At 33.8% G+C, this 22851-nt stretch overlaps 1 protein-coding gene across 2 annotated transcripts in view; it reads right to left on the bottom strand.

Moving 5' to 3' along the window:
• Nucleotides 1-22851, bottom strand: part of DGKB (diacylglycerol kinase beta) — a 431951-nt gene that overhangs the window by 209757 nt on the left and 199343 nt on the right. For both annotated transcript variants that reach the window (XM_036429287.2, XM_045578212.1), the window contains one exon: nucleotides 10145-10209. In XM_036429287.2, the coding sequence (XP_036285180.1) occupies nucleotides 10145-10209 (65 nt within the window). The remainder of the gene's footprint in view (nucleotides 1-10144; nucleotides 10210-22851) is intronic.

Genomic DNA, 22851 nt, shown 5'->3' with positions numbered 1-22851 from the left:
CTGTGAGCAGTCAACATGAGTATTAGAATATCTTTGGGCCGAAACCAGTTTGGTTCAGTGGATAGAGCATCATTCTGTGGACTGAAGGGTCCCAGGTTTGATTCCAGTCAAGGGCATGTGCCTTGGTTGCGGGCACATCCCCAGTAGGGGGTATGCAAGAGGCAGCTGGTCGATGTTTCTCTCTCATTGATGTTTCTAGCTCTCAATCTCTCTCCCTTCCTCTCTGTAAAAAATCAATAAAATATATTTTTAAAAAATAATATCTTTGGGGGATGATGCTGTGAGTAGTAGACATGGGTATGAGAAAACCTTTGTAAGGGATGTCTTCTCTCCTCTTTAACTCAATCAAATATAGACACATCCTCCTGGCAGCACTTTGCACTCCATTTTGCACTTAACTTCAGTGATAGGCTTTACCACATTTAATTTTGGTTTGTCTTTTCCACTCACCTGCAGGCGTTTCAAGGGCAGGCAGGATATTTAAATATTAACTTTACTTCTTTTCCAAGCACTTTCATAATGAGCGATGTGTAATAAATATTTCTTGTGTCACACATTAAAAATAATAAAATGAAAATATGAAATAATGTTAAGGGCATTTGTGTTAAAGTTGTGTAAGGTTGTTTTTTTATTTAGTAAAACTAATAAAAATATATAAATATTTAATCATTTACTTAACGCAATGTGAGTATTCTTGTAATATGAGGACATTGTAAGCATGACTGATGATTAATAGTGTTAGAACATATTGTAAGATATAAAAATGTCAAATAACTGTATTATACACCTGAAACTAATTTAACTACTATCATATGTCAACTATACTTAAATTTTAAAAAAATTAAAAAAGATTATGAATAAAAATAGAGGGGCAGAACATAGAGAAACAAGAAGATATTTTAAAGGCACGGTTTATTTCTGACTATACAACCCACACACACGTGACTTAAAAGAATGAGCTTTGGTTCTGCTACTATGAATTGATAGGTGGATGAAAATAGCAATTGCTACAGAATAGACATACTTTGAAGAAGAAAAATAAACACACATCGTGTGATAAAAATGACTTAATGGCTTGGAAGAGTCGTTCCTAAGTAAATAGAAGCCATTCTTATAACTGTATGTTGTGATACCATTCCCTTAAACTTGGTATTATTCATTGTTGAAACTCCTGTTGAAAATCCTCCCTTTGAAAAGTGGTGTCTATGTCCTGGGCATTTAAATCTGAGAGAGCTGCTGAGCACTTCAGTCACAAAAAGCACAGTGAATATGAAACCAGGCACTGCCACAACTAAGTCAAAAAGAGGCCAAATACTTTCTGTTTTCTTGAGGTGCTCTCGTTTGAAGGACTCAGCCATCATGTCAGAAGCCTGGTAATCCTAGGCCACCACAGTGAGAAAGCCTAGGCCACATGGAGAAATCACGTGCATGTGCTTGTGATGGTTATTTTTATGTGCCAACTAGAGTACTACAGGGTGCCCAGATTAACATTATTTCTGGGTATGTCATTGAGCGTGTTTGTGGATGATATCAGCATTTGACGTGGTGGACTCAATAAAGTAGATGACCCTTTCCAATGTGAACCTAACTGGTTCAGTTTCTCTAATGAATCTTGACCAATACAGTGCTCCAAGGAAGGTCTCAACCAACAATCAGCATCAGACAGCAGACATGAGAGTAACCATGCCTCCAGCTGAGTCCATCCCTTAGCTGTCAAACCTCTCCCAATCACTGAGTCTTCCCAGTTGAAGGCCACATGTGAGAAAGCAGTGACTAGCCATCCTGCTTTGCCTTGTTTGAATCACTGCCCATACAAGCTATGCACTAATAAAAAGGCTGTTCTATACTGCCACACTTTCGAGCAGTTTGCTGTGTAGTAAGTAATAATATACAGAAGAGATTTTGATAAGTGGAATGGAGTGCTATTATACCAAAAACTAGAAAATATGTGATGTTTGCTTTGGAACTGAAGGGACAGGAGAACACTGTTGGTGACGTTTTAGACAATATGTAGACAATGTTCCTGGAAAGGGGAGGAAATTGAACCCTTAATCCTTTTGATGGCTAAAGGTTTATAACTGGGACATCTTGGCAAATCTTAGCAAATTGTGAATTTTTTTATAAGTGCTTACCAAATAAAATATTTTAAAAAGGCCATAAAGCACCCTAACAGTTTGGCTCAGTGGATAGAGGATTGGCTTGTAGACTAAAGAGTCCTAGTTTTTATTCCAGTCAAGGGCATGTACCTCAGTTGCAGGCACACCCCCAGTAGGTAGTGTGCAGGAGGCAGCTGATTGATGTTTCTCTCTCATCGATGTTTCTAACTCTCTATCCCTCTCCCTCTCTGTTAAAAAAAATAATAATAAATTATATATATATATATATATATATATATATATATATATATATATATATATATATTAAAAGCCATAAGTTATACCATTTCTGGCATCTATCTATCTATCTATCTATCTATCTAAACCTTAAGTGGCAAGGGAAAATTTTTGATAAATTATAATAAAAATTTCACATAAATCAAGATTTTTGTAATTTCTAACTCTCCTCAGAATCTTTACCTAATAAGGAAATATTTCTTCATATTTTAGAGCTGGTTTATATTAGCATACATATAGAGAGGACGAGGGTTCCTTAAGTCAAATGTTCAATGTTGTGAAAACACTGCACATGGAGAAACATAAAACATAAAATACAATCTTAAAAATGTTACCTATGAGAATACCACTTTTTCTCTTTAAAGAAAAATATTTCTGAGGAAACCTGTTCTTAAAAAAACAAAAACAAAAACAAACAAACAAAAAAAAAAAAATCAGGCCGAAACTGGTTTGGTTCAGTGGTAGAGCATCGGTCTGTGGACTGAAAGGTCCCGGGTTCGATTCTGGTCAAGGGCATGTACCTTGGTTGTTGGCACATCCCCAGTAGGGGTTGTGCAGGAGGCAACTGGTCAATGTTTCTCTCTCATCAACGTTTCTGGCTCTCTATCTCTCTCCCTTCCTCTCTGTAAAAAATCAATAATATTATATATATATATATATATATATATATATATATATATATATATGTATATATATATTTTAAATCAGCCATTCAATTTTAGAATTACTTATGTTCAGTAAGAAAAGAACGCTCAACATAGCTTTAAAAGAACATGTGTTCAAAAGGGAAAGGCATTAGCAACTAATGCGTAGGTGGAGCAAGAAACAATGGAGAGCATCTAATTAGTTCCCATTAGCCATGCCTGGGGATTACTTCCAGGTAAAATTACCTTATAATGATGTGATTAACCCCTTTGGAAAAAACTCAAGATAGACTAAATTGGCACTTGATATGTCCCATAAAGAATAGGTATTAACAGGGTCCTCAAAATTATTCCCAGGGATAATTTCTACCAAGAATCAATTGATTTTATTCTAGAAGAACAAAAAACACGTTTATATATTACTGACAGTGTGAAGTCTAAAGCATCTGGCTATGATAAATTGGGTATTTAAACTTCATATCAAATTAACTACCTTATCTGGCACTAACTTTATCCGAAAAAAAATATATAACAACCAAAAGCTGATCAATTCCAAATTCTAGCCTATAGATTATCTCAGAACATCAAAAGGGGAAAACATGTTTGTCATTGACATTGATCAATGTCATAGACTCATTCCCCAAAGTCAGCTGTCCATTGTCTAATTAGTTTAGTGGATCCCTTCAGTCCTCAGAACACACTGGCTCTTGTTATAGTGAGAGAGACTAATGCTGCTCAAGGGAGCGGCCTGACCACAAAGGAAACAAGAGCTTCAATGTTAACAGAAAATGCGGGTACATCAGGGAGAGGGCTTTGGGAAACAGCAGTTCTGACTGCTGGCTACGTGTATCTCTGGTTTTTTTCCTTTACAATTGATTCTTTTATGAAATGGTTAAAAGTATATGAATTTATATGTAACATAATAGATATTATACATATGTGTTTGCTCTCAAATTTTTCCTGGAAGTCTTCATGTAGGCATAGAATCTGTAGTAAAAAGTAGCAGGGTTTTTTTGTTTTTTGTTTTTTTTCCTTTAAACTGTTTTTTTTTACAGTTTCTTACTCTTCTCCATGGTAAAATACTCTATCTCGAATTCTTCGGCTGTGATTCTGTGGAAATCTCTGAATTAACTAATGCTACCTCATAAATTTTGCTTCTTAATTTGCTATCTTAGGAAGTGTGGGCGTGGGCGTGGGCGTGGGCGTGTGTGCGTGTGTGTGTGTGTGTGTGTGTGTGTGTGTGTAAGTACCTGTGTGTATAAAGTCTTTGCATAAAACACAGGCAAATTCATGTAAAGCAAAAACACAAATCCTAGGAATAGAAAGGCAAAAGCAAGGAGGGAAATAGTATTGAGAAGATTTGCATAGAAATAGAATAATACTAATAAAATATAAGTAGCTTGCGAACAGAAACTAGAAATAAAAGTTTCTTCTTCAGCTAACTCAGAGAATACATAAGCAACCTTTACTTCAGCATACATCTTTAAGAGCTCAGTGGTCACCTTAACTTGGGAGCCCAGAAAATGTCCCTCACTCTGTACTGCTGCAACGCAGCCTTTTCTTCTAGTTTATATTTTTCTACAGAACCTTACATTAATTTCTTCATATGCCTTGGGTTTCCAAAGATTCTATTCTAGCTAGATGCCCATTATATAAAAGGGGCTCTTATTAAATGTCTATAGAATGAATAGTCAACCTAATGAATAGCAGATAATCAATATTTTACCCAAACTTTAGGACCTTGATTAGAAGACAAATAAATCACTCAACAATAAATAATTTAGGAGATAAGCTTAGCAAATATATATTGAGTGTTAAGTATGCTTCATGTGCTATGTAGATAATAAAATCTCAGAAAGAGCCCCATTCCATGATCTCACATGGCCTGTTGTCAGAAAATCAAGAATCATTCACAGAATCAGTATAATTTTAAAGCACATCACACTTTCTAAATTCATGTATGCTATTTATTCCTTGGGTAATTTGGAAAGCATTGGTTCTTTTAAAAATCAGGGTTTATTAATATAATACTATAAAATGATCAGTCTCCTATATTAGTCAGTACCACACATTTCGGAAGCAACACCCTCTGACATATCTGTTACCAAACCACTATGTTGATTGAGTTGCATTGCCTTACTTAAATTCACACACATATTTGTTTTATAGTTGTGTACTTTCTTTTTAAAAATGTATATATTTTTTATTGATTTCAGAGAGGAAGGGAAAGGAAGAGCAAAAAAAACCACATAAATGATGAGAAAGAATCATTAATTAGCTGTTTTTGCATGCCCTTTACTGGGGACCAAGCCCGCAACCCAGGCATGTGTCCTTAACTGGAATCAAACCCAGAACCCTTGAATCCTCAGGACAACACTCTATCTACTGAGCCAAACTGGCCAGGGTTAGTTGTGTACTTCTCAATAAAAAGAGGAAATTAGTACAGAAGGGAAATACATACCTCTGAACCAGGGTGGGGGTGGGCGGCAGTGGGGCTAAGAAAATGAATCTTGTCTCATTCAGGGAGTTAGAGACCATCCATGTTAAAATAAACAGTGTGGAATTAATGAAATCTAATCTTTGTGGAGTACTGCAGGCCATCAATGTTTAATGGCAAATATCATAAGAATTTGATAGAGGATTGAATAAAGAAGTGGTACATACATGCAATGGAATAGTACTCAGGCATAAGAAAGGATGACATACTACCATTTGTGACAATATGGATGGACCTTAAGAATGTTATGCTAAGTGAAATAAATCAGGCAGAAAAAAGCTAAGAACCATATGATTTCACTGGTATGTGGGATATAAAATTAAAACTCGTGAACACAAACAGCAATGTGGTAGCTGCCAGAGGGAAGTGGGTGGAGGGGGTAGATGAAGGGGGCCTAAGACATGGTGGCAGAAGATGATGTGATTTTGGGTGGTGGGCACACAGTAGAATATACAGATCTTGTAACATAGACGTCCACACCTGAAACCTATATGATCCTATTAACCAATGACACCCCAATACATTTAATTTAAAAAAGAATTTGAACTGGTTCCTTGAAAATGAGCTATGACCACAATATTAAAACTTTTTTTGTTAGACCACCAATACTTTTTCTATAGCTTGCTCCATTTTGTGTATTACTTGTCAGTCTTTGTTAAGGTGGCATGTTTTACTTATGAATTAAAAGTTTTTCATTTCCTCCAAAATATTATAAGCCTTTATACTTATCATTTTAATTGATACATATTTTAATGGGTACATAATTATTAATATCAATATTTATCAAAAGCAGGAATTAAATTGCTCTACCTAAATAGAACTAGGAGAGATGTAATGTATGTGAATTATAATAATATAAATGTAATGGTACATAGTAATAGTCAAATTATATAAATAATTTATAATACCAATATTATGTACTGAATGGCTTTAAATAGAAGCATAAATTCCTTAATGATTGTTTTGTTTTGTGTCTAAGAGAATGTAAACATTTACATAAATTCAGTTTGATTGAAGAATATCTTAAAGTTTAGGAAGTTACACAGCATACTTCCTTTTAACAATACTGTAGATTTACATAGACATTTTTAAAAGAATACGATATAAACCTTTAGAGCAGCACTCTCTTAAGCACCGGAAAAATCATTATCTTCTCCAGTTCTTTCCATTTCTGTCATAAGCAGCATAGGGAGCAGAACTATATATTTTGGTAATTAATTTCCTTAAGATAATGTTAGAAACATCATGTTCTTTGAAATATAAATGAATTTCAAGGTGAGCATGCTAGAGGATAATATTAATGGCATATGATTTATTGTAACAAGAGATCTGATCTGAAACACCATTATTAGGAGTACTTAAAAAAGTCCATTTGCAAATTCCTGAAAATATGAGAGAGTGCTATGGCTGAATCTGTCTCAATGTTGAAATCTGAAAATCTGTCCTTGTAAGAAAGAAATTGTTCTGTACGATATCTGGCATGCCTTCATCGTCAGAGATTTAGGAAATGTTCATATCCAAAATATGCTGCATTGCAGTTTAGGAATTACCTAATGCTTCTAATTCTAAGTGAAGACAAGCTACAAAAATGTAGATCAAAATGCTCATGCCTAAATAACTTGGTAATATATGTAATTTTAGAGCTGATTGTAATTTTAAGATATTGTTAGCCAATAGTACACTGAGCACCTACTATTTACCTGGCATTCTTTGAGCAAACATCAGCACATGTGACCTACAATAATCTAGAAGGCATTTACTATGTTACAAGTGTTTCAAAAGAAATAGTTTTTGAATGTTTACATTCTCTTAGACTCAAAACAAAACAATCATTAAATCATATAAGCAAGATATGCCTGTTTGTCAAATTTTCAAATAATTTGCAATAAGATGTAATTTTACATTTTATAAGCACATCAAAGTGCACAAATATATGGTTGGAAATGACAGGTAACCCCACATATTGGGCAGTGAGAAATGTCATAAAGTAGTATTGCAATTGACAATAAAAAATTAAGTGGATACATGTGAATAATATGTTTCTATCATTAAGAAAAATGAAAATTACTATAGGGAACAAGATTCATTAGCCTCTGACATGAGGAAGGATCATAAATACTGGAATTCTTATATATTTGCTGTCAAATTTTTAGGTATCGCATAAATATATTGATATACCTCTCTGTATTTTTAATTTTTTTATTTTTTATATTTTATTGATTTTCCACAGAGAGGAAGGGAGAGGGACAGAGAGCCAGAAACATCGATGAGAGAGAAACATCCATCAGCTGCCTCCTGCATATCCCCCACTGGAGATGTGCCCGCAACCAAGGCACATGCCCTTGACCGGAATCGAACTCGGGACCCTTCAGTCCGCAGGCCAATGCTCTATCCAGTGAGCCAAACCGGCTTCGGCTGTACTTTTAATTCTACTTTCTCCCTCCTCCCTCCTCCATATCTCTCTGTTTTTGTCTCTATCTCTGCTGAATAAGTTTTATGCAAAAATGCCTTAAACATCATTAAACTTTTGTTCCCATGTGTATTCCTTAAAGCTGTTAATAGGCTATTAAATTGTGAAAACCCTGAAGATGTACACTGCATGCTGCATTTTCCAAACAGCACTTATTTTGCTTGAAACCTATTTTAATGTATGAATATTGACACATGAACACTTTATAGGATGGCATCGGATAAGCAAAGGCAAGTCAATTTGATCATATGGTTTTATATACATTAATAAATATGTTCATTTTGAGAATATTCAAAATTAATTACTAAATGCTAAAATCTACTACATTTTCATCTATTTTATGAAATAAAATTAAATCTTATAAAATAAAAATGTTCTAGAAATGAATCTTATAGGTGTAAATGTATAATTAGATTACTTTCTACTTAAATTTATAATATGTGTGGCACAAATTTAAACAGTACACAAAAACATAAAATAAAATCTCCACTCCACCCAACTACTTTAAATGTTTCCTGTTAATCCTTCTAAAGACATTATGTAGAAATGCACACATATGTATTTTTACATTTTCTTAGAAACAAAACTTATAGCTATCTGAGCTAGGAGAGAAAAAGCAAACTATAACTCCATGATTTATGATTTGCAATGTAAGAAAGAGCTCAAGGCAAAACATGAAATAGCTGTTCGAAAGAAGTTGTTGCTTTTTTAAAAAATCCTTAAATCCTCACCCGAGCACATGCTTTTATTGATTTGAGGAGAGAGAGAGAGAGAGAGAGAGAGAGAGAGAGAGAATGAGAAAATATTGATGTGAGAGCGAAACATCAATTGGCTGCCTTCCCCACACACCCTAACCATGAATGGAAGCCAAAGCCTAGGCCTGTGCCCTGACAAAATGCTCTAACCAATTAAGCCCCAGCAGCCATGGCAGAAATAAAGTTTCTATACATTTTGCTAAAACATTTAAATAGATAAAATTAATAAAAAATCAGAAAGGATCTCACTAATCATGAAACTAATTGCTATGATGGTTCTCATATACAGTAATATACTAAAGTCTAGAGATTAAAAAAAAATCTAAACTAATTTTGACATCTTAACAATATTTTTATGAACCTACATGTAAGAAAATTACATCAATATACTGGTTACATTATTAAAATAAATAGAAGGATTTCAGAGGCAGTTTTCTAATAAGTGGTCTGTAAAATTCATGACACAATATCAACCAAACCAAATACAGAGACCATAGAGTCCTTGGCTCTGAACATTAACACATATGATTCTGATTATGAGTTTGTAACTTCATGAAATGAACAGTAGGAATGGGTATAACTGAAGCAAAAGATAATTCACTTCTGCTGCCCCATTTTTCCGGGAGAGTAGAGAGAGCCATTATTTCCTTCTAGAAATGGGAGGATGCAAAGCCAAAACTTTCCCTATATCATTGAATGTCAGAAAAAGTGTCAATGCCTACATTCTGGAGAGGAAAATGTCACATATTATATAGTGGCAACACTAATTTTGGTCATCAAAGCTTTTCTCTTTGATGGAAACATTTTTAAAGGCCTGGGGTTGTAGGAGGGAGTGGACTGGCATGGGTCAATAGGGGGAAATAGAGGACATAATTTCAACAATAAAGATTTAAAAAGGAATAACGTACTTCGTTAGCATTGATATATCTCTGGTTCAATTTCCACTTAGTTGAGGCCAATATTGGTCACATAATATAAAGGATTAGAGTCCCAACATGGGACTCAACATGATATTTATGTAATATACAGTTACTTATCAAATTAGAAGTCCATGTTTTTCCTTTGGGTTTGGGAGGATCAAATCTTCCTATTAGTGATGTAAAGACTTCAGAATATCTTAATAAAATATTATTTTCACCTTATGCTCAAAATCTTTCTTTTCAGCATGTGGCAATGGACTATAGACGAACACGTTGCCTTGTCCATTATAACCACTTTGAAACCTAAGGGGAAAGTTTGAATTCCTTTACACACTGTCTTTATGCCGGCACACCAAGCCTTATCCAGTCATTATATGTGAGATATTTTATGCCATCTGGGGATCTATTTCATGACACAATTTATTAACAGCGACCATAACTACAATTTTATCATTTGTATCTTACCTACTGTTGAATTTCTCTGGGTGTTTTTCTCTCATGATGTGGAATCTGTGTGCAATGGAGGCATCCTAAGGAGAGAAACAGAAAAGAAAAAACAGGGTATTTTAGTATCCTATTGTCCTTATGGAAATAAAGACAAAAAAGTTAATGAATAATATTTTGTTTTGGATGGTTTTGTTTGTTAATCCTCACTGAAGGGTATTTTCCCACTGATATTTAGAGAAAGGGGAGGGGTAGGGGAGAGACACAGAGAGAGAAATGTCAATGTGACAGAGACACATGGTTTGGTTGCCTCCTATGTGCACCCGGCCCTTGACTGGAATTGAACCTAGGACTCTTCAGTCCATGGACCAATGCTCTAACCATTGAGTCAATCTGGCTTGGGCATGAGTAACATTTTTAAAATATATATATTTTATTGATTTTGTACAGAGAGGAAGGAAGAGAGATAGAGAGTTAGAAACATCGATGAGAGAGAGTCATTGATCAGCTGCCTCTACTGGGGATATGCCCACAACCAAGGTACACGCCCTTGACCAGAATCGAACCCAGGACCTTTCAGTCGACACTCTATCCATTGAGCCAAACCAATTTTAGCATGAGTAACATTTTTAAATTAACTACTTCTTAACAATACCATTGCCAAGAAGATGTTGTGAATTAGAAAAATATGTAATTCACATTTCTGTGCAAGACTGATTTATTTCACCATTTCACCATTGGTCACTTGTCATATTTACTTCTAGGAATTGATTTATATTTCATTTATATATCCCCTTTAATAACTGGCTTTGGCTTAATGCTCAAAGTATGTGTAAAATAGAGCATATGAACATAACTGTTAAAAATTAGTTGAAAATATTGTTATTCTAGAGCCAGAAGGATGGCCTAAGTGGAGAAATGATGAGGTAGAAAAGCTCTTAGTCCTTTGAAATTAATTATGGTATGAAGAGGCCTATCTAGTCAAGGTAAATATACTACATGACTTCAAAGTGTGCTAAGAATGTTTTCAATGTGTCTTTATTAGTTGTTTGTTCCACACGCAACTTTTTGACATATATATCTTATCTTGCTCAAGAAAAAACAACAAATAGAAATTTTTCTTTTTGGAGAATTGGTGACAAGTGTAACTAAGCTCTAAGACACCAAATTTATGAATTCTGAATTCTAATAAATAGATGTTTCTTCCTTTTAGGAAATCCATTCGGAGTTTCTTTATTTTTAATTTTTTTTTTAAATCAAGAGTTTCTATGAGACAGAACCACACTGAGTGTGGGAGATTGGTGGATTACTGTGATTCAAGCTTTTCAAGTACAAACCATTCTTGCTGACTTTTAACAGTAGTCTCTCTTATTCCAAAGGAGATATTCTCCCATTCTTCATACACATGATTAATCACTTCAATGAGAAACTAATATATTTACCAGTCATCTCAATAGAAACGGGGCTATTGTGATTAACTGTTCATTCCGTTTCATAGTGGAGATACAAAAGAAAAAACCAAACACAGAGGAAATAAAGAAGTTATGTATTTGAGAGAACTCTGAAAACACTAATCAAGGACGAAAAGTCTAATGAATGAAGTGAAAAGGCTAATGTGCTTATTCATGCATAACAAAGCATGAGGCACAACAAGAGAGGGACCAATGCCCACTGCAGATGGCAGAGCATTGCTTTTCCCTACAAGGCAGAGCTTGACAGAAATGTAATTTTTATGTACACTTTAGCCTCTAAGTTGTTGAGTAATTGAATTAATCCACAAGTGAAAAGAACACAAAGGAATGGATGAGTACCAATAAAAGTTACCAAAACAACCCTCTATTTTTTTGACATTCTAAGATACAACTTTGTTATGTATAGATGGTCAACTTCCCGGTTTGCTATGAAGCAGGGATATCTCTGTCCAATAGTATGAAATTAGAGAAAAAATATTGGCTTGGCTATTTATGATATATTATGCAGCATTATCATTAATTAAAAAATTTTAAATCATTTATTTTGACTTTTACACTAATCTGTTCCAAAAATCAATTTAGAATACCTCATAATTAAAAGGATACATCCACCAGAACAATAAAACAAAAGCAAAGGAATATGAATCAAGTACCAAGAATGAATGATCAATATTGGTTTATCCATAGGGAGACTATCATTGAGTTTACTTCTGTTTGAATTATTTGTTTCTGCAAATTTAGAGAACGAACTCAGACTTTCAAAAATAGATTGTATAGTATAATTTGCTTTATAAGCATATATTTTTGCAACAACAAATATCTCCCTTTTCAAAGGAAGATAAACAGGGATGGAGGGTGGGGTCGGGGAAAGAATATCAAAAGAAGACCATTTAAGTAGACTGAACTATAACTGAGCAAACTCCTGAAAACAGACTATTAAATAGCCAAGATAAACTTAATGTTAGCTCTATCTCCAGCATACTTAGGCAATGGATCATGCTGTAAATAGAGGGAAAATGAAAGACTACCGAGGAACACTGGCATGCCTTTTTCTTGTACTGAATGGGTTCCACCACAAAAAGAGCTGGTATTGCTGACTCCAGGATTGATAATGAACAATGACAGCAGGTGTTCATTTGGATAAGAATTCAGACCAAATTCTCATGGGGGCCTGTCCCTTTGGCATAATCCCAGGAGGCTTGAAAGAGAACTGCCAAATTCTATAAACTAACCCAGTAGCCATATTTTGGATTCTCTAAAAAGAGAATAAATAAGAAAAAGCTAAACTAGTGTTGTTGCTTTCTTTTGCTCATTCTGGCTCTATGTATTGCAATTTTTAGGAAACAAATTAAATTAGCATCTCTTATACACCCTAAAGAGAACAAACTATAAATTCAGACAGAGTTCACTTTCAAGACTAATGACTTTGAGCAAACTGTGAGTCACAACTTTGTTTTCTTTACAAGGGAATACTGGTACCACTTTACAGTATTCTAGTGAAGATATTTGGAGATTATTCTGTATGGCAAAATGAATAGTGTTCCTAATGTGAAAGAAACTTTAGATCCTACTAAGAACCATATGAGAAAACATAATTAAGTAGGGAAATACATCTTTTTAAAAGATAGGACATGTTATTAAAAATATTTCAATACTTCCAAAATTTATGTAGCAAGTCATATCTAATCCAAATACCAAAAGATTTGGCCAGGTACTTAAAGCAACTTGAATAAAAAATTATATTGAAAAAAAAAACAAGATAAAAATGATATTGATTTTATCTAACAGTATTAAACTTCTAAATAACCATCAAAATCTTTAAAAAGAGTAAAATAATTAAGGAAGGTGTCTCCAGCTCTACAAGATATGAAAATGTGTTATAAAACTAAAATAATTAAAATAATTTGCTACTGGTTCAGAGGTGACATAGGTATAGAGATAGCAGTTTATTGTAGTATAATTCCTTATGTCTTTTATCAAAGAGGGAAAGTAAATGACTTATAGCAATAGTATTTTCTGTGATCTATTTAGGTTTTCTGCCTGTACATAAATTAAGACAGTAATTTTCATTTATTAATCTGTACTGGACTCAAGCCCTCTATTTTAGTTGGCCAATCATGGGGCATATTAGATATTCTCACTCTTTTCACACATATGTAGGTAGCCTCATATGCCACACACACACACACACACACACACACACACACACACACACACGCGTGCGCGCGAAGGGAACCAAAGAAACTTTCCAACATTCTACCTGTCATCAAAAAACATGTTACTGTTTCCAAACATACCATCTCTTCAGTTATAACAGAAGTCTGTTATAAAAATTCTGTTATAAAACAATTCCCTGAACCTGTGCTTGGGATCTTATCCCTTCTCAATCTCTTAGGAACAACAATTCATCAAGAATTTATATTCTTCTTCTTCTGTACTCAATCCTCTCCCTCTCTATGGGCTCTTTTTCCTTGACATCGAAAATTGCTTAGGTATTAATAATGTAAAAATCCCTTAACCTGCTGTGCCTGCAAATTCTGGCACTTTCTATCTTTCATCCAGACTTCTTTAAGATCCTACCTAGAATGCCTAATTTCACTTCCTTTTCCTCACACACTGCAGTGGGCCTTTCTACTTCACTACTTAAAATTATTGACTATGATTTCTAGCTCTGCCTCCATTACTATCACAATGCAGTATGTAGTGTAACTCATCACTCTATTATAAATTATAATAGACCTTGACCTCTTGGCACTTTTTACCCAATTTCTTTTCCCTTCTTCCTTCTTTCCTTCATTCCTTTTCTACTTCCTCTCTCTTTCCCAATGTTCTCTCACCTTGACTTGAATCAAAACAATTCCTTGTTTTCCTCCTACTTTCCAGTTCAGTCTATCTCACTTTACTTGGCCAGCTACTCCTCTTCTACTTGTCTCTTCAGTAAAAGTCCTTGAGATTCTGTTCTCATTCACTTTTTTTTCTAACTCCAAACAATGGAAAGAAAAGGCCTGTAATCATGTTAGAGAGATGATACTAGATTCTAAAAAAAAAAAAAAAAAAAAAAAAAAATCATGGACATGGTTTAAACAGGGCATCATATTTGCATTTGGGAACAGTCACTTAGATACTGCATTGATGATTTATTTGGTGGGCTTACTATTGAGGAAACATAAAATAACTGCTGAGTTAGACCAGTAGTAGTGTGTATTTATGGAGAAGAAAGTAGTTTTTCATGAAGTAGTTAACAGATAAACACTGGCTTTAAGGATTGATTGGGTACTGATTGAGAGCTAAGAGGAAAGGAATGGATCAGAAATGACTTGCTGCTGTGTTAGTTTGGATAAGTGGACTGATATTGTATCTCCTGCTGTGATAGAAAAATGAATAGGAAGTTCAGGAGAGATGACAAAGTCTTCTTTGGTCACAGTGAAACTTTTTGTCTAACTTGTTGTTGAAATTATAAAACCTAGTTTTAAAAAGTGCACTCAAAGATTAAATGGACACAACTGTTACCCACATCAGATTTTAAAAAAATAGCACATTTGATGATCTCTTCAATACAGTCTCTATAATGAGAAGCTGAGTGTTAGTCCTTTAACATTTCCTATGGAGCCTTGACTTTGACTCAAAGATTATTTATGAAAAATATACACAGCCTGATTGGCCTGGCTCAATAGTTGAGCATCGATCTATGAACTAGGAGGTCATGGCATATGCTGTACAATTAAGGTATGTGTCACCTCAAAAAGTAACATATCAAGAAACTGTAAGTCATTTTGATATTTCACATTCAATAGTAAGAAAAGTTATAATAATATTACATATTTATGATACCTTGAAATAAAATAACTAAACTTGAAGAATTGAAATAATAAAAATATTTTAAGTATACTGTTTGTATGTTGCAATGAATAATAATAACCACAGACAAATTCTGCAAAAGGTAAAACAATTCAGTTATATACTAGTAGACTTAACTATTGTTAATGCATCTATTTTGAATGTTAATCAATGCACTCTTATAGAGACATATTTGCCTGTGTTGCTATTTCTGATAAAATAGTTTTATATAAATGTTTTTAGCAAAATGGTTCTATGATTAGGAAAATATAAATTTTCAATTATGTTTACTTAAAAAAATTATGGGTCAAAACTGGAGTTTCATGTTTCCATTGCTATTTGAAGCCTTAAAAGAAGAAACAGTAACTCTTGTTAATCCAAGGGTTTGAATCGTATAATTTAGCACTTACCATAAAAAAATTCTCCCATATAAAATTATTACTATTCACTCTAAGAAGAGAAAAAATAATCATCAATAAATACATGTCATGGCTATGTACACATCAGAGCAATTAAAGGAACTGTCATCTTAATCAAATCCAATGTAAGACCTATTATCGGTACATAGCTGGTCAAAAATTCTATATTAGTTTGGCACCAACAGATTGGTTTCAAGCTTTTAAGGGCTTTGAAGATTTAAAATGTAGGAAAATGTTCTTCAAATAAAATTATGAAGTCCCTTTGCTTAGAGCAGCTGTATAACTAAAGTGTGTTATCTTATGAAAGTTTTCCTTTAAAAAGTATATTTTTCTAATACATTAATGTAGAATTTTAGCTCATTTACCATTTTATAGATTAACTAGAGGCCCGATGCACGAATTAATGCATGGGTGGGGTCCCTAGGCCTGGCTGGAGATCAGGGCCGATTGGGGCTGTCTCACCAGTCCTAGTTGGGGCCAATGGGGCCAGCCAGCCAAGGAGGGACTGTAGAAGGGCTCCAGGGTGTGTCCGGACCATCTTACCCGTCCTAATCAGCCAGACCATAGCAGCAAGCTAATCTACCAATCAGAGTGTCTTTTCTCTGGTGGTCAGTGCACATCATAGCAATTGGTCAAGCAGTTGACCATAGGTCAACAGATCAGACACTTAACATATTAGGCTTTTATATATAAAGATGTAATATTTTCATTTATTTAGAGTTTTATAAAATGACCAAATTTTATTTATTTATTTTAAATATGTTTTTATTGATTTCAGAAAGAAAGGGAGAAGGAGAGAGAGATAGAAACATGAATGAATGATAATAGGGAGTCACTGATCAGCTGCCTCTTGCACGGCCACAACCCAAACATAACTGAGAATTGAACCATGACCTCCTGGTTCAAAAGTTAATGCTCAACCACTGAGCAATCCTGGCTGGGCTAAAATGACCAAATTTTAGATATCTAACTCCAATGTATCAACAGTTTGAGATGATCTATATTTAATACTTTTAATGGATTTTTTGTTTTCTTTTGAGGAGCCCACTACACAAAAAAGATTTTTTAAAAAGTACTTAGTTTTGCAAATCCAAGAGAATAAATTTAATCTAAACTTTAGTTCATATCTCTTTTCAAATAAGTGACATTTATTAAAAATGGTTTTCACTTACGAACTAGGAGCACCATAAATTATTCTCACAAACAAAATATTATGTACACCTTGGATTGAAATGTTTTGTTAGGCAAAACATCACTGACTGTCTGATATCAAATATGCAAAGAGAATAAAAGGATGAAAGCGCCCATGATATTCAAAATTACACATTTGTAAAGTACTACTTTGCTTCCATGGTTTAGTTAAATCATTTTATGTATGCCAAATTATATGCTACTCTTTTGGTCTCATGTGAAATGAAAATACAGACACTAAGTCACTACCAGGGTTTGCAAGCCTAGTGGATGTGGGTGATATGGCTTCATGACAAAGTTATCCTACTGGTTAAAAAAGAGAGAGAGAGAGCTCTTAAGAAAGGCAAAAGTATGAAGGGGTCCTTTAAGTCAGATTTTAAAGTATTACTGATTTCTATCACAATCAAATTTTTTTATTTTTGTCATTTAAATGAAAATACAATATCTATCTGTCTATCTATTTATCTATCTATCTATCTATCTAACTAATATCTCAGGTTGATGCATGAGTCTTTAAAAGTAGTTGTCACTAAGTAGTGACACCATACAATCAGAGACAAATTCTTTCTGATACACATAATGGAAAAGAATTTAATAAGCGAATACCTAAGAATCTATACCTTTACACAAAGAGGGCTATAATAATGGTCAACAAATGGCTTTTAAAAACTGCACCATTTGTCACTAAATACACTGCCATTATAATAAGAAACCTTTTGTGCTTTAAAAGGGTATGTTTCTCGGAGTAAAATATTTATGCTTTTAGAAATTACCAGACTATATAGCTCATGCACAACAATTTCACTGTTATTGCATAAAATTGTAAATTATTTCCTTTAAATTATTAATGCAATAGAAAATAAAGAATTTTTTTCAGGCTTAAGTGGTTTGAAAGGACAGAAAAATAGATGAAACAAAACCAAGATGACAATTTCAGCATTTAAAATCTACACTTGATAATTCAAACAAATGTTATGACATTTAAGATAATGAAACCCATCATTTATTCTACTATCTGGTATGAGTTTTATTTCACATATAAGGAGTCAGAACAGATGTCCAAATATTACAATGCCAAAAGAAAGTTAGGGCATATCTTGATTAATACCCTCGGAGCAGCCTGTAGTGTCTCTTTAAAGCTGGCATACAGTACCTTAAAACAACTATTCAAAATCTGTTCAAGGAAATAAAGCATTCCCAAGACAAAAGAAAACAATAAAGCTCAGTTTAACCCTTTTAGCAATGTAAGTTGCATATTATTGACAGACCATTCATTGCAATCAGCAGATGATTAATTGCAAATTTGTTGCTAAGTTGACAAAAAGATTAAAAAAAAAAAGGCAAGCTTCAGGCTACTGTTAAAGAGGAAAAACTTATGTTGAAAATGATTGGAGTCCTTTTGTAGAGAATTAATGCTAATCAATATGCTTGTTGACTACACATTGGAATAATGACTTCCTTAAATAGCAGAGGCCCCCATTATTGTACACATTCAAATTAATATTTAACCTACTGACTTGCACTTTAAAAATTTATCGAGGCAAAATTTCCCCCCTAACCTTTAAGAAATAAATAGTCCATGTTTTATCAAACACGAGTATGAGATTTGGTTTTCAATTTCAAATGTAGATTGCAGAATAATGTCCATATGGTCAAACTTATAGTCACTGCCTGAAGCAATTTGCTCTTGGAGTTTTAAAGATAAACCTCAGTGACATATTAAAAATATAAAAGGTGATAAGACAGTAAGATGGATGGGAATTGGTTTCTTAATTACAAGTGGCTGTTTCTTTGCAAACATAGTGACTTTTCTGGTTCTTTTACTCTGATCAGAGCAATTTGAACAACGAAAAAAAAAGAAAGGAAAGAAAAAAGGGAGAAAGAAAGAAAGAAAGAAAGAAAGAAAGAAAGAAAGAAAGAAAGAAAGAAAGGAAGGAAGGAAGGAAGGAAGGAAGGAAGGAAGGAAGGAAGGAAGGAAGGAAAGAAGGAAGGAAGGAAGGAAGGAAAGAAGGAAGGAAGGAAGAAAAGAATAGCGCAGTAGAATGTATTACAATGCTTTGTTCAAATGACCTTTTTTTTTTTCTTATCAAACTAGCTTTTAAAGTCATTTTAAAAAAACATTGTTTATTGATTTCAAAAAGGGAGAGGGAGAGATAGGAACATCAATGATGAGAAAGAATAATTGATCAGCTGCCTTCTGCATGCCCTACATTGGAGATCGAGTCCATAACCCAGGTATTTGTGCCCTGACCAGGAATCGAACTGTGACCTCTTGGTTCACAGGTCGTCACTTAACCACTGAATCATGCCAGCCTGGCTTCAGTCATTTCTTAAATAAATATTTATTGAGCACCTACTTTGTGCAAACGTGCTCACTTCCAAGCTGACAAAATTAAATCTTAGTTCTGCGCTTAGGAAAATCATACTATTTATAAATCTCTTGTGCCCTGACTTATTTTCTTTGAAGCTTACTGGGGAGTCATCAGTGGTAAAGAATCAGGAACCATTCTCTGAAGTTCTTGAATACAGCAGACGCAATATATTTGCAGAAAACAGAAAAGAGATTATCCTTCAGATATTATAGTAACTTAATTACTACTTAAATTATGTTGGTAATTATGCTGTCCCATTTTTTTGTAAGATATATATTAAAAAAAAAGCAATATACCTAATAGGAATGTATCTTTTAAAAAGTTGTCAGGGTACTTCAAGGTGTAGATGTATAAGGTGGGAGAATGGTAAGAAGAGTGAGCATGTTTAGTTTTCAGCGCAAGCCCTCCATACTGACACTGCATTATATGTGTGGGAAAAGGATACCAAATTCTGCATTCCATTCTTCACAGCACAGTGAACATCTTCTATGGTCAAATCTAAACTCTTGGGTTCCTCAAACAGGGCAGGTAAATGAATGTGTCATAGTCCTCAATACACATCCAGTCAAATGACCAGGTGCTAGTATGCAAGAACTGAAACTTGGCTGGATCACCTGGAAGAACAGTAACTTACAGTAACTGAGGACTGGATATTGCTCTACATATAGCTGAGCAAACTGAGATACAACAATATTAGGTGGGTTGTACAATACTGCAAAACCAAAGTATGGTTTCAGCTTATATTCAAATCCAGTTCAATTGCCTCTCTCTCTGCTCCAGGAGATAGCTTGGTATTTTATATATGCAATATCACCAACATGGAAATAAATGCCACCAATCATCCAGTGCTACTTAAGTAAGGACAACTGATATCCTAATACTACTACAACTCAAAATAAGATTTTGTTGTGCATTTAAATCTATAACAATAAAAGAGTAATATGCTAATTAGACTGGATGTCCTTCTGGATGTCCTTCCATTATTCTGGATGAAGCCAGGGCTACAAGGGAAAGTGCCAGAGGGAAGCAGGTGACGGTAGGCTACTCGTTTATTAATAAAATCATACATTTAATATGTCTGTACTTAGTTTAGACTTTTATGTCCCACTTGCATGGATTACATTCTTAAACTTTTAAAATATTTGAGGTAGTGATCATGATTTATTCTCTCTGAATGGTTTAAATCCAGTTTAGGACTATGCCCCATTTCAAAAGGTATGTAATTTATATCCCCTCCTCCTTAATTTGTCAAAAATATCTTTTAAAGCAAATAAACATTGCCTTAGGGAAGCAAATTCGCCACCTTACATATTCTCCTTAATCACTTTTGTTAAAGAGGCTTACCTTGCTTAATTTAAATCTCATTAAAATATATTCACAAACTTAAATGCTCCATTTTCAAAAATTGCTCCCCTAAGGATACAGTATAAGCAACTTAATTAACACACAGTATTATAAACTCATAGCAATACAACTTTAAAAGAAACAGCATAAATAATAAGCTGTTTTTTGTTTTTTTGTTTTTAAAAAGGAACTTTTTTAGGGTATTCCAGCCCACTAAGTCAGACTTAAATAACTTGTCTAAATGTTTAACCAGGAATAAGTCTTTCAAATGAAAATGCAGGCATCCTTATTTTAAGGTAAATCATATAAATATAGGTCTATAGTAAGTATTCTAAGAAAATCACCAATTTTGTTGCTCTTTTTGCTTAAAATGTGTACTATTCTGTCATTGAGACCTAGAATTTATTCATAAGCACTTGTCAGCTTTTAGCCAGAAAGTACAAATAGGACTCAACTAATTCAGACTATACAATGAGAAAATATTCATTAAGACAGTATGAAAACTTCAGAACTGCTAATTACTTCATACAGTAATATGTTAGCTTACTTACCTTAAATTTACTAGTTGTTCCCATGTGGAAAATAAATAATAAATAATAATTCCTAGGAAAAGGGAGGGCTCACTTAGGAATGGAGTTAGAAGAGGAAGAAAAGACGTTGTGCTTAAACATGGGGTAAAGGTTTTAATTTGATCTGATTGACACTGGAGTACTCATCCCAGGTTCTTGAACAGAGGAAGGAAAATGGAATTTCTTAGTTAGGCCTCATTGTAAAAAGAGCTTACATTATTACTAAATAAATAGAAAAGCTTTTAGATGGATTTCTGAAATGGTAACACGTAGCAAATAATGCCTCAGTATATTTATGTTTAAACTTATGTGCTGTTTTATTACTTTTTTTTTTTTTTAGCAGAATTATAACTTACTTTATTCTGGGATGGTCTATAGAAATTGTTTGAGGCAGAGACTTATTAGTTTTTATTTCATTGAAAAATATATATGGTTTCATTTTTCATTATGTTTTGCACATTTGAAAGAAGGTTTGAAGCTACCATAATATATATATATATATATATCTATATATATATATATATATATATATATATATATATATATATTTTACTATCAGTATCACTTCCAAAGGACACATTTTGGTGTGACTCTTCTATCTTATGATTCAAGTCTTTTTAAAAACCAACAGTGAAAATGAGGGCATCCCCGAATTAGGGATAGATAAACATAATCATCAAATGATAGATTTAGACTCTTATAGATCATCTTGTTTGACAAGTCCTTCCACAAGCAAGCAAATGAGAGAAACATTGTATAAGGAATGATTTCTAAGAAGTTAATGAGTTGGGGCAGATCTGTATCTCTTAATTCTTGATGTATGCCCTTTACACCATGTAATATAACTTTAATACCAAGCAATAAAGAAATGCCTCTGGAAAGTGAATGGCAGCAGTTGGCCTAGTGTAGTTAGATATAGGATAGAATAATTATATATTTTTCCACATCCTCAAAACAAAAAGCTTAAACACAGTCAGAACCATGGCCCACCCAAGAATTTTCTCCCTGGCAGTGACAATGAGAAGAGCACAATTTCTTCTCCCAAAGTTAACCTCAAAGGTTAGAAAGTTGAATCAAGATTATAATTCAACAGTTTACCCTTGTGAAGGTATTATTCATAAACTTGTTGTGGATCTTTAATATTTAATGCATCTGTCTGTTCTCTAATTGTATGTGCTCCATAAAAATATTCCTAAGTATTCCTGAATTTTTATTTGCTTTAAATCAATATAACTTTCTAGGAATCAAATCTTATTTCTTGTTTTAATTTAACAAACATCTTTGCCCTTCATAATTTTATTGGCCTAGAATTTAATTTACTTTAAGCTTCATTTTTTAAATAAACATGTTTGTAAAGCCCTAGCCAGTTTGGCTCAGTGGACAGTGTTGGCCTGATGATTGAAGGATCCAGAGTTTGATTCTGGTCAAGGGCATGTAACTTGGTTGCAGGTTCCTCCCTGGTCTGGGCCCTGGTCAGGGTTCATGCAGGCGGCAACCAAGTGATGTGTTTTTCTTACATCGATA

The sequence above is a fragment of the Pipistrellus kuhlii genome, unplaced genomic scaffold (assembly GCF_014108245.1).
Source record: "Pipistrellus kuhlii isolate mPipKuh1 unplaced genomic scaffold, mPipKuh1.p scaffold_m20_p_10, whole genome shotgun sequence".
NCBI lineage: Eukaryota > Metazoa > Chordata > Mammalia > Chiroptera > Vespertilionidae > Pipistrellus > Pipistrellus kuhlii.
This window is presented reverse-complemented; position numbering and strand designations above follow the sequence as displayed.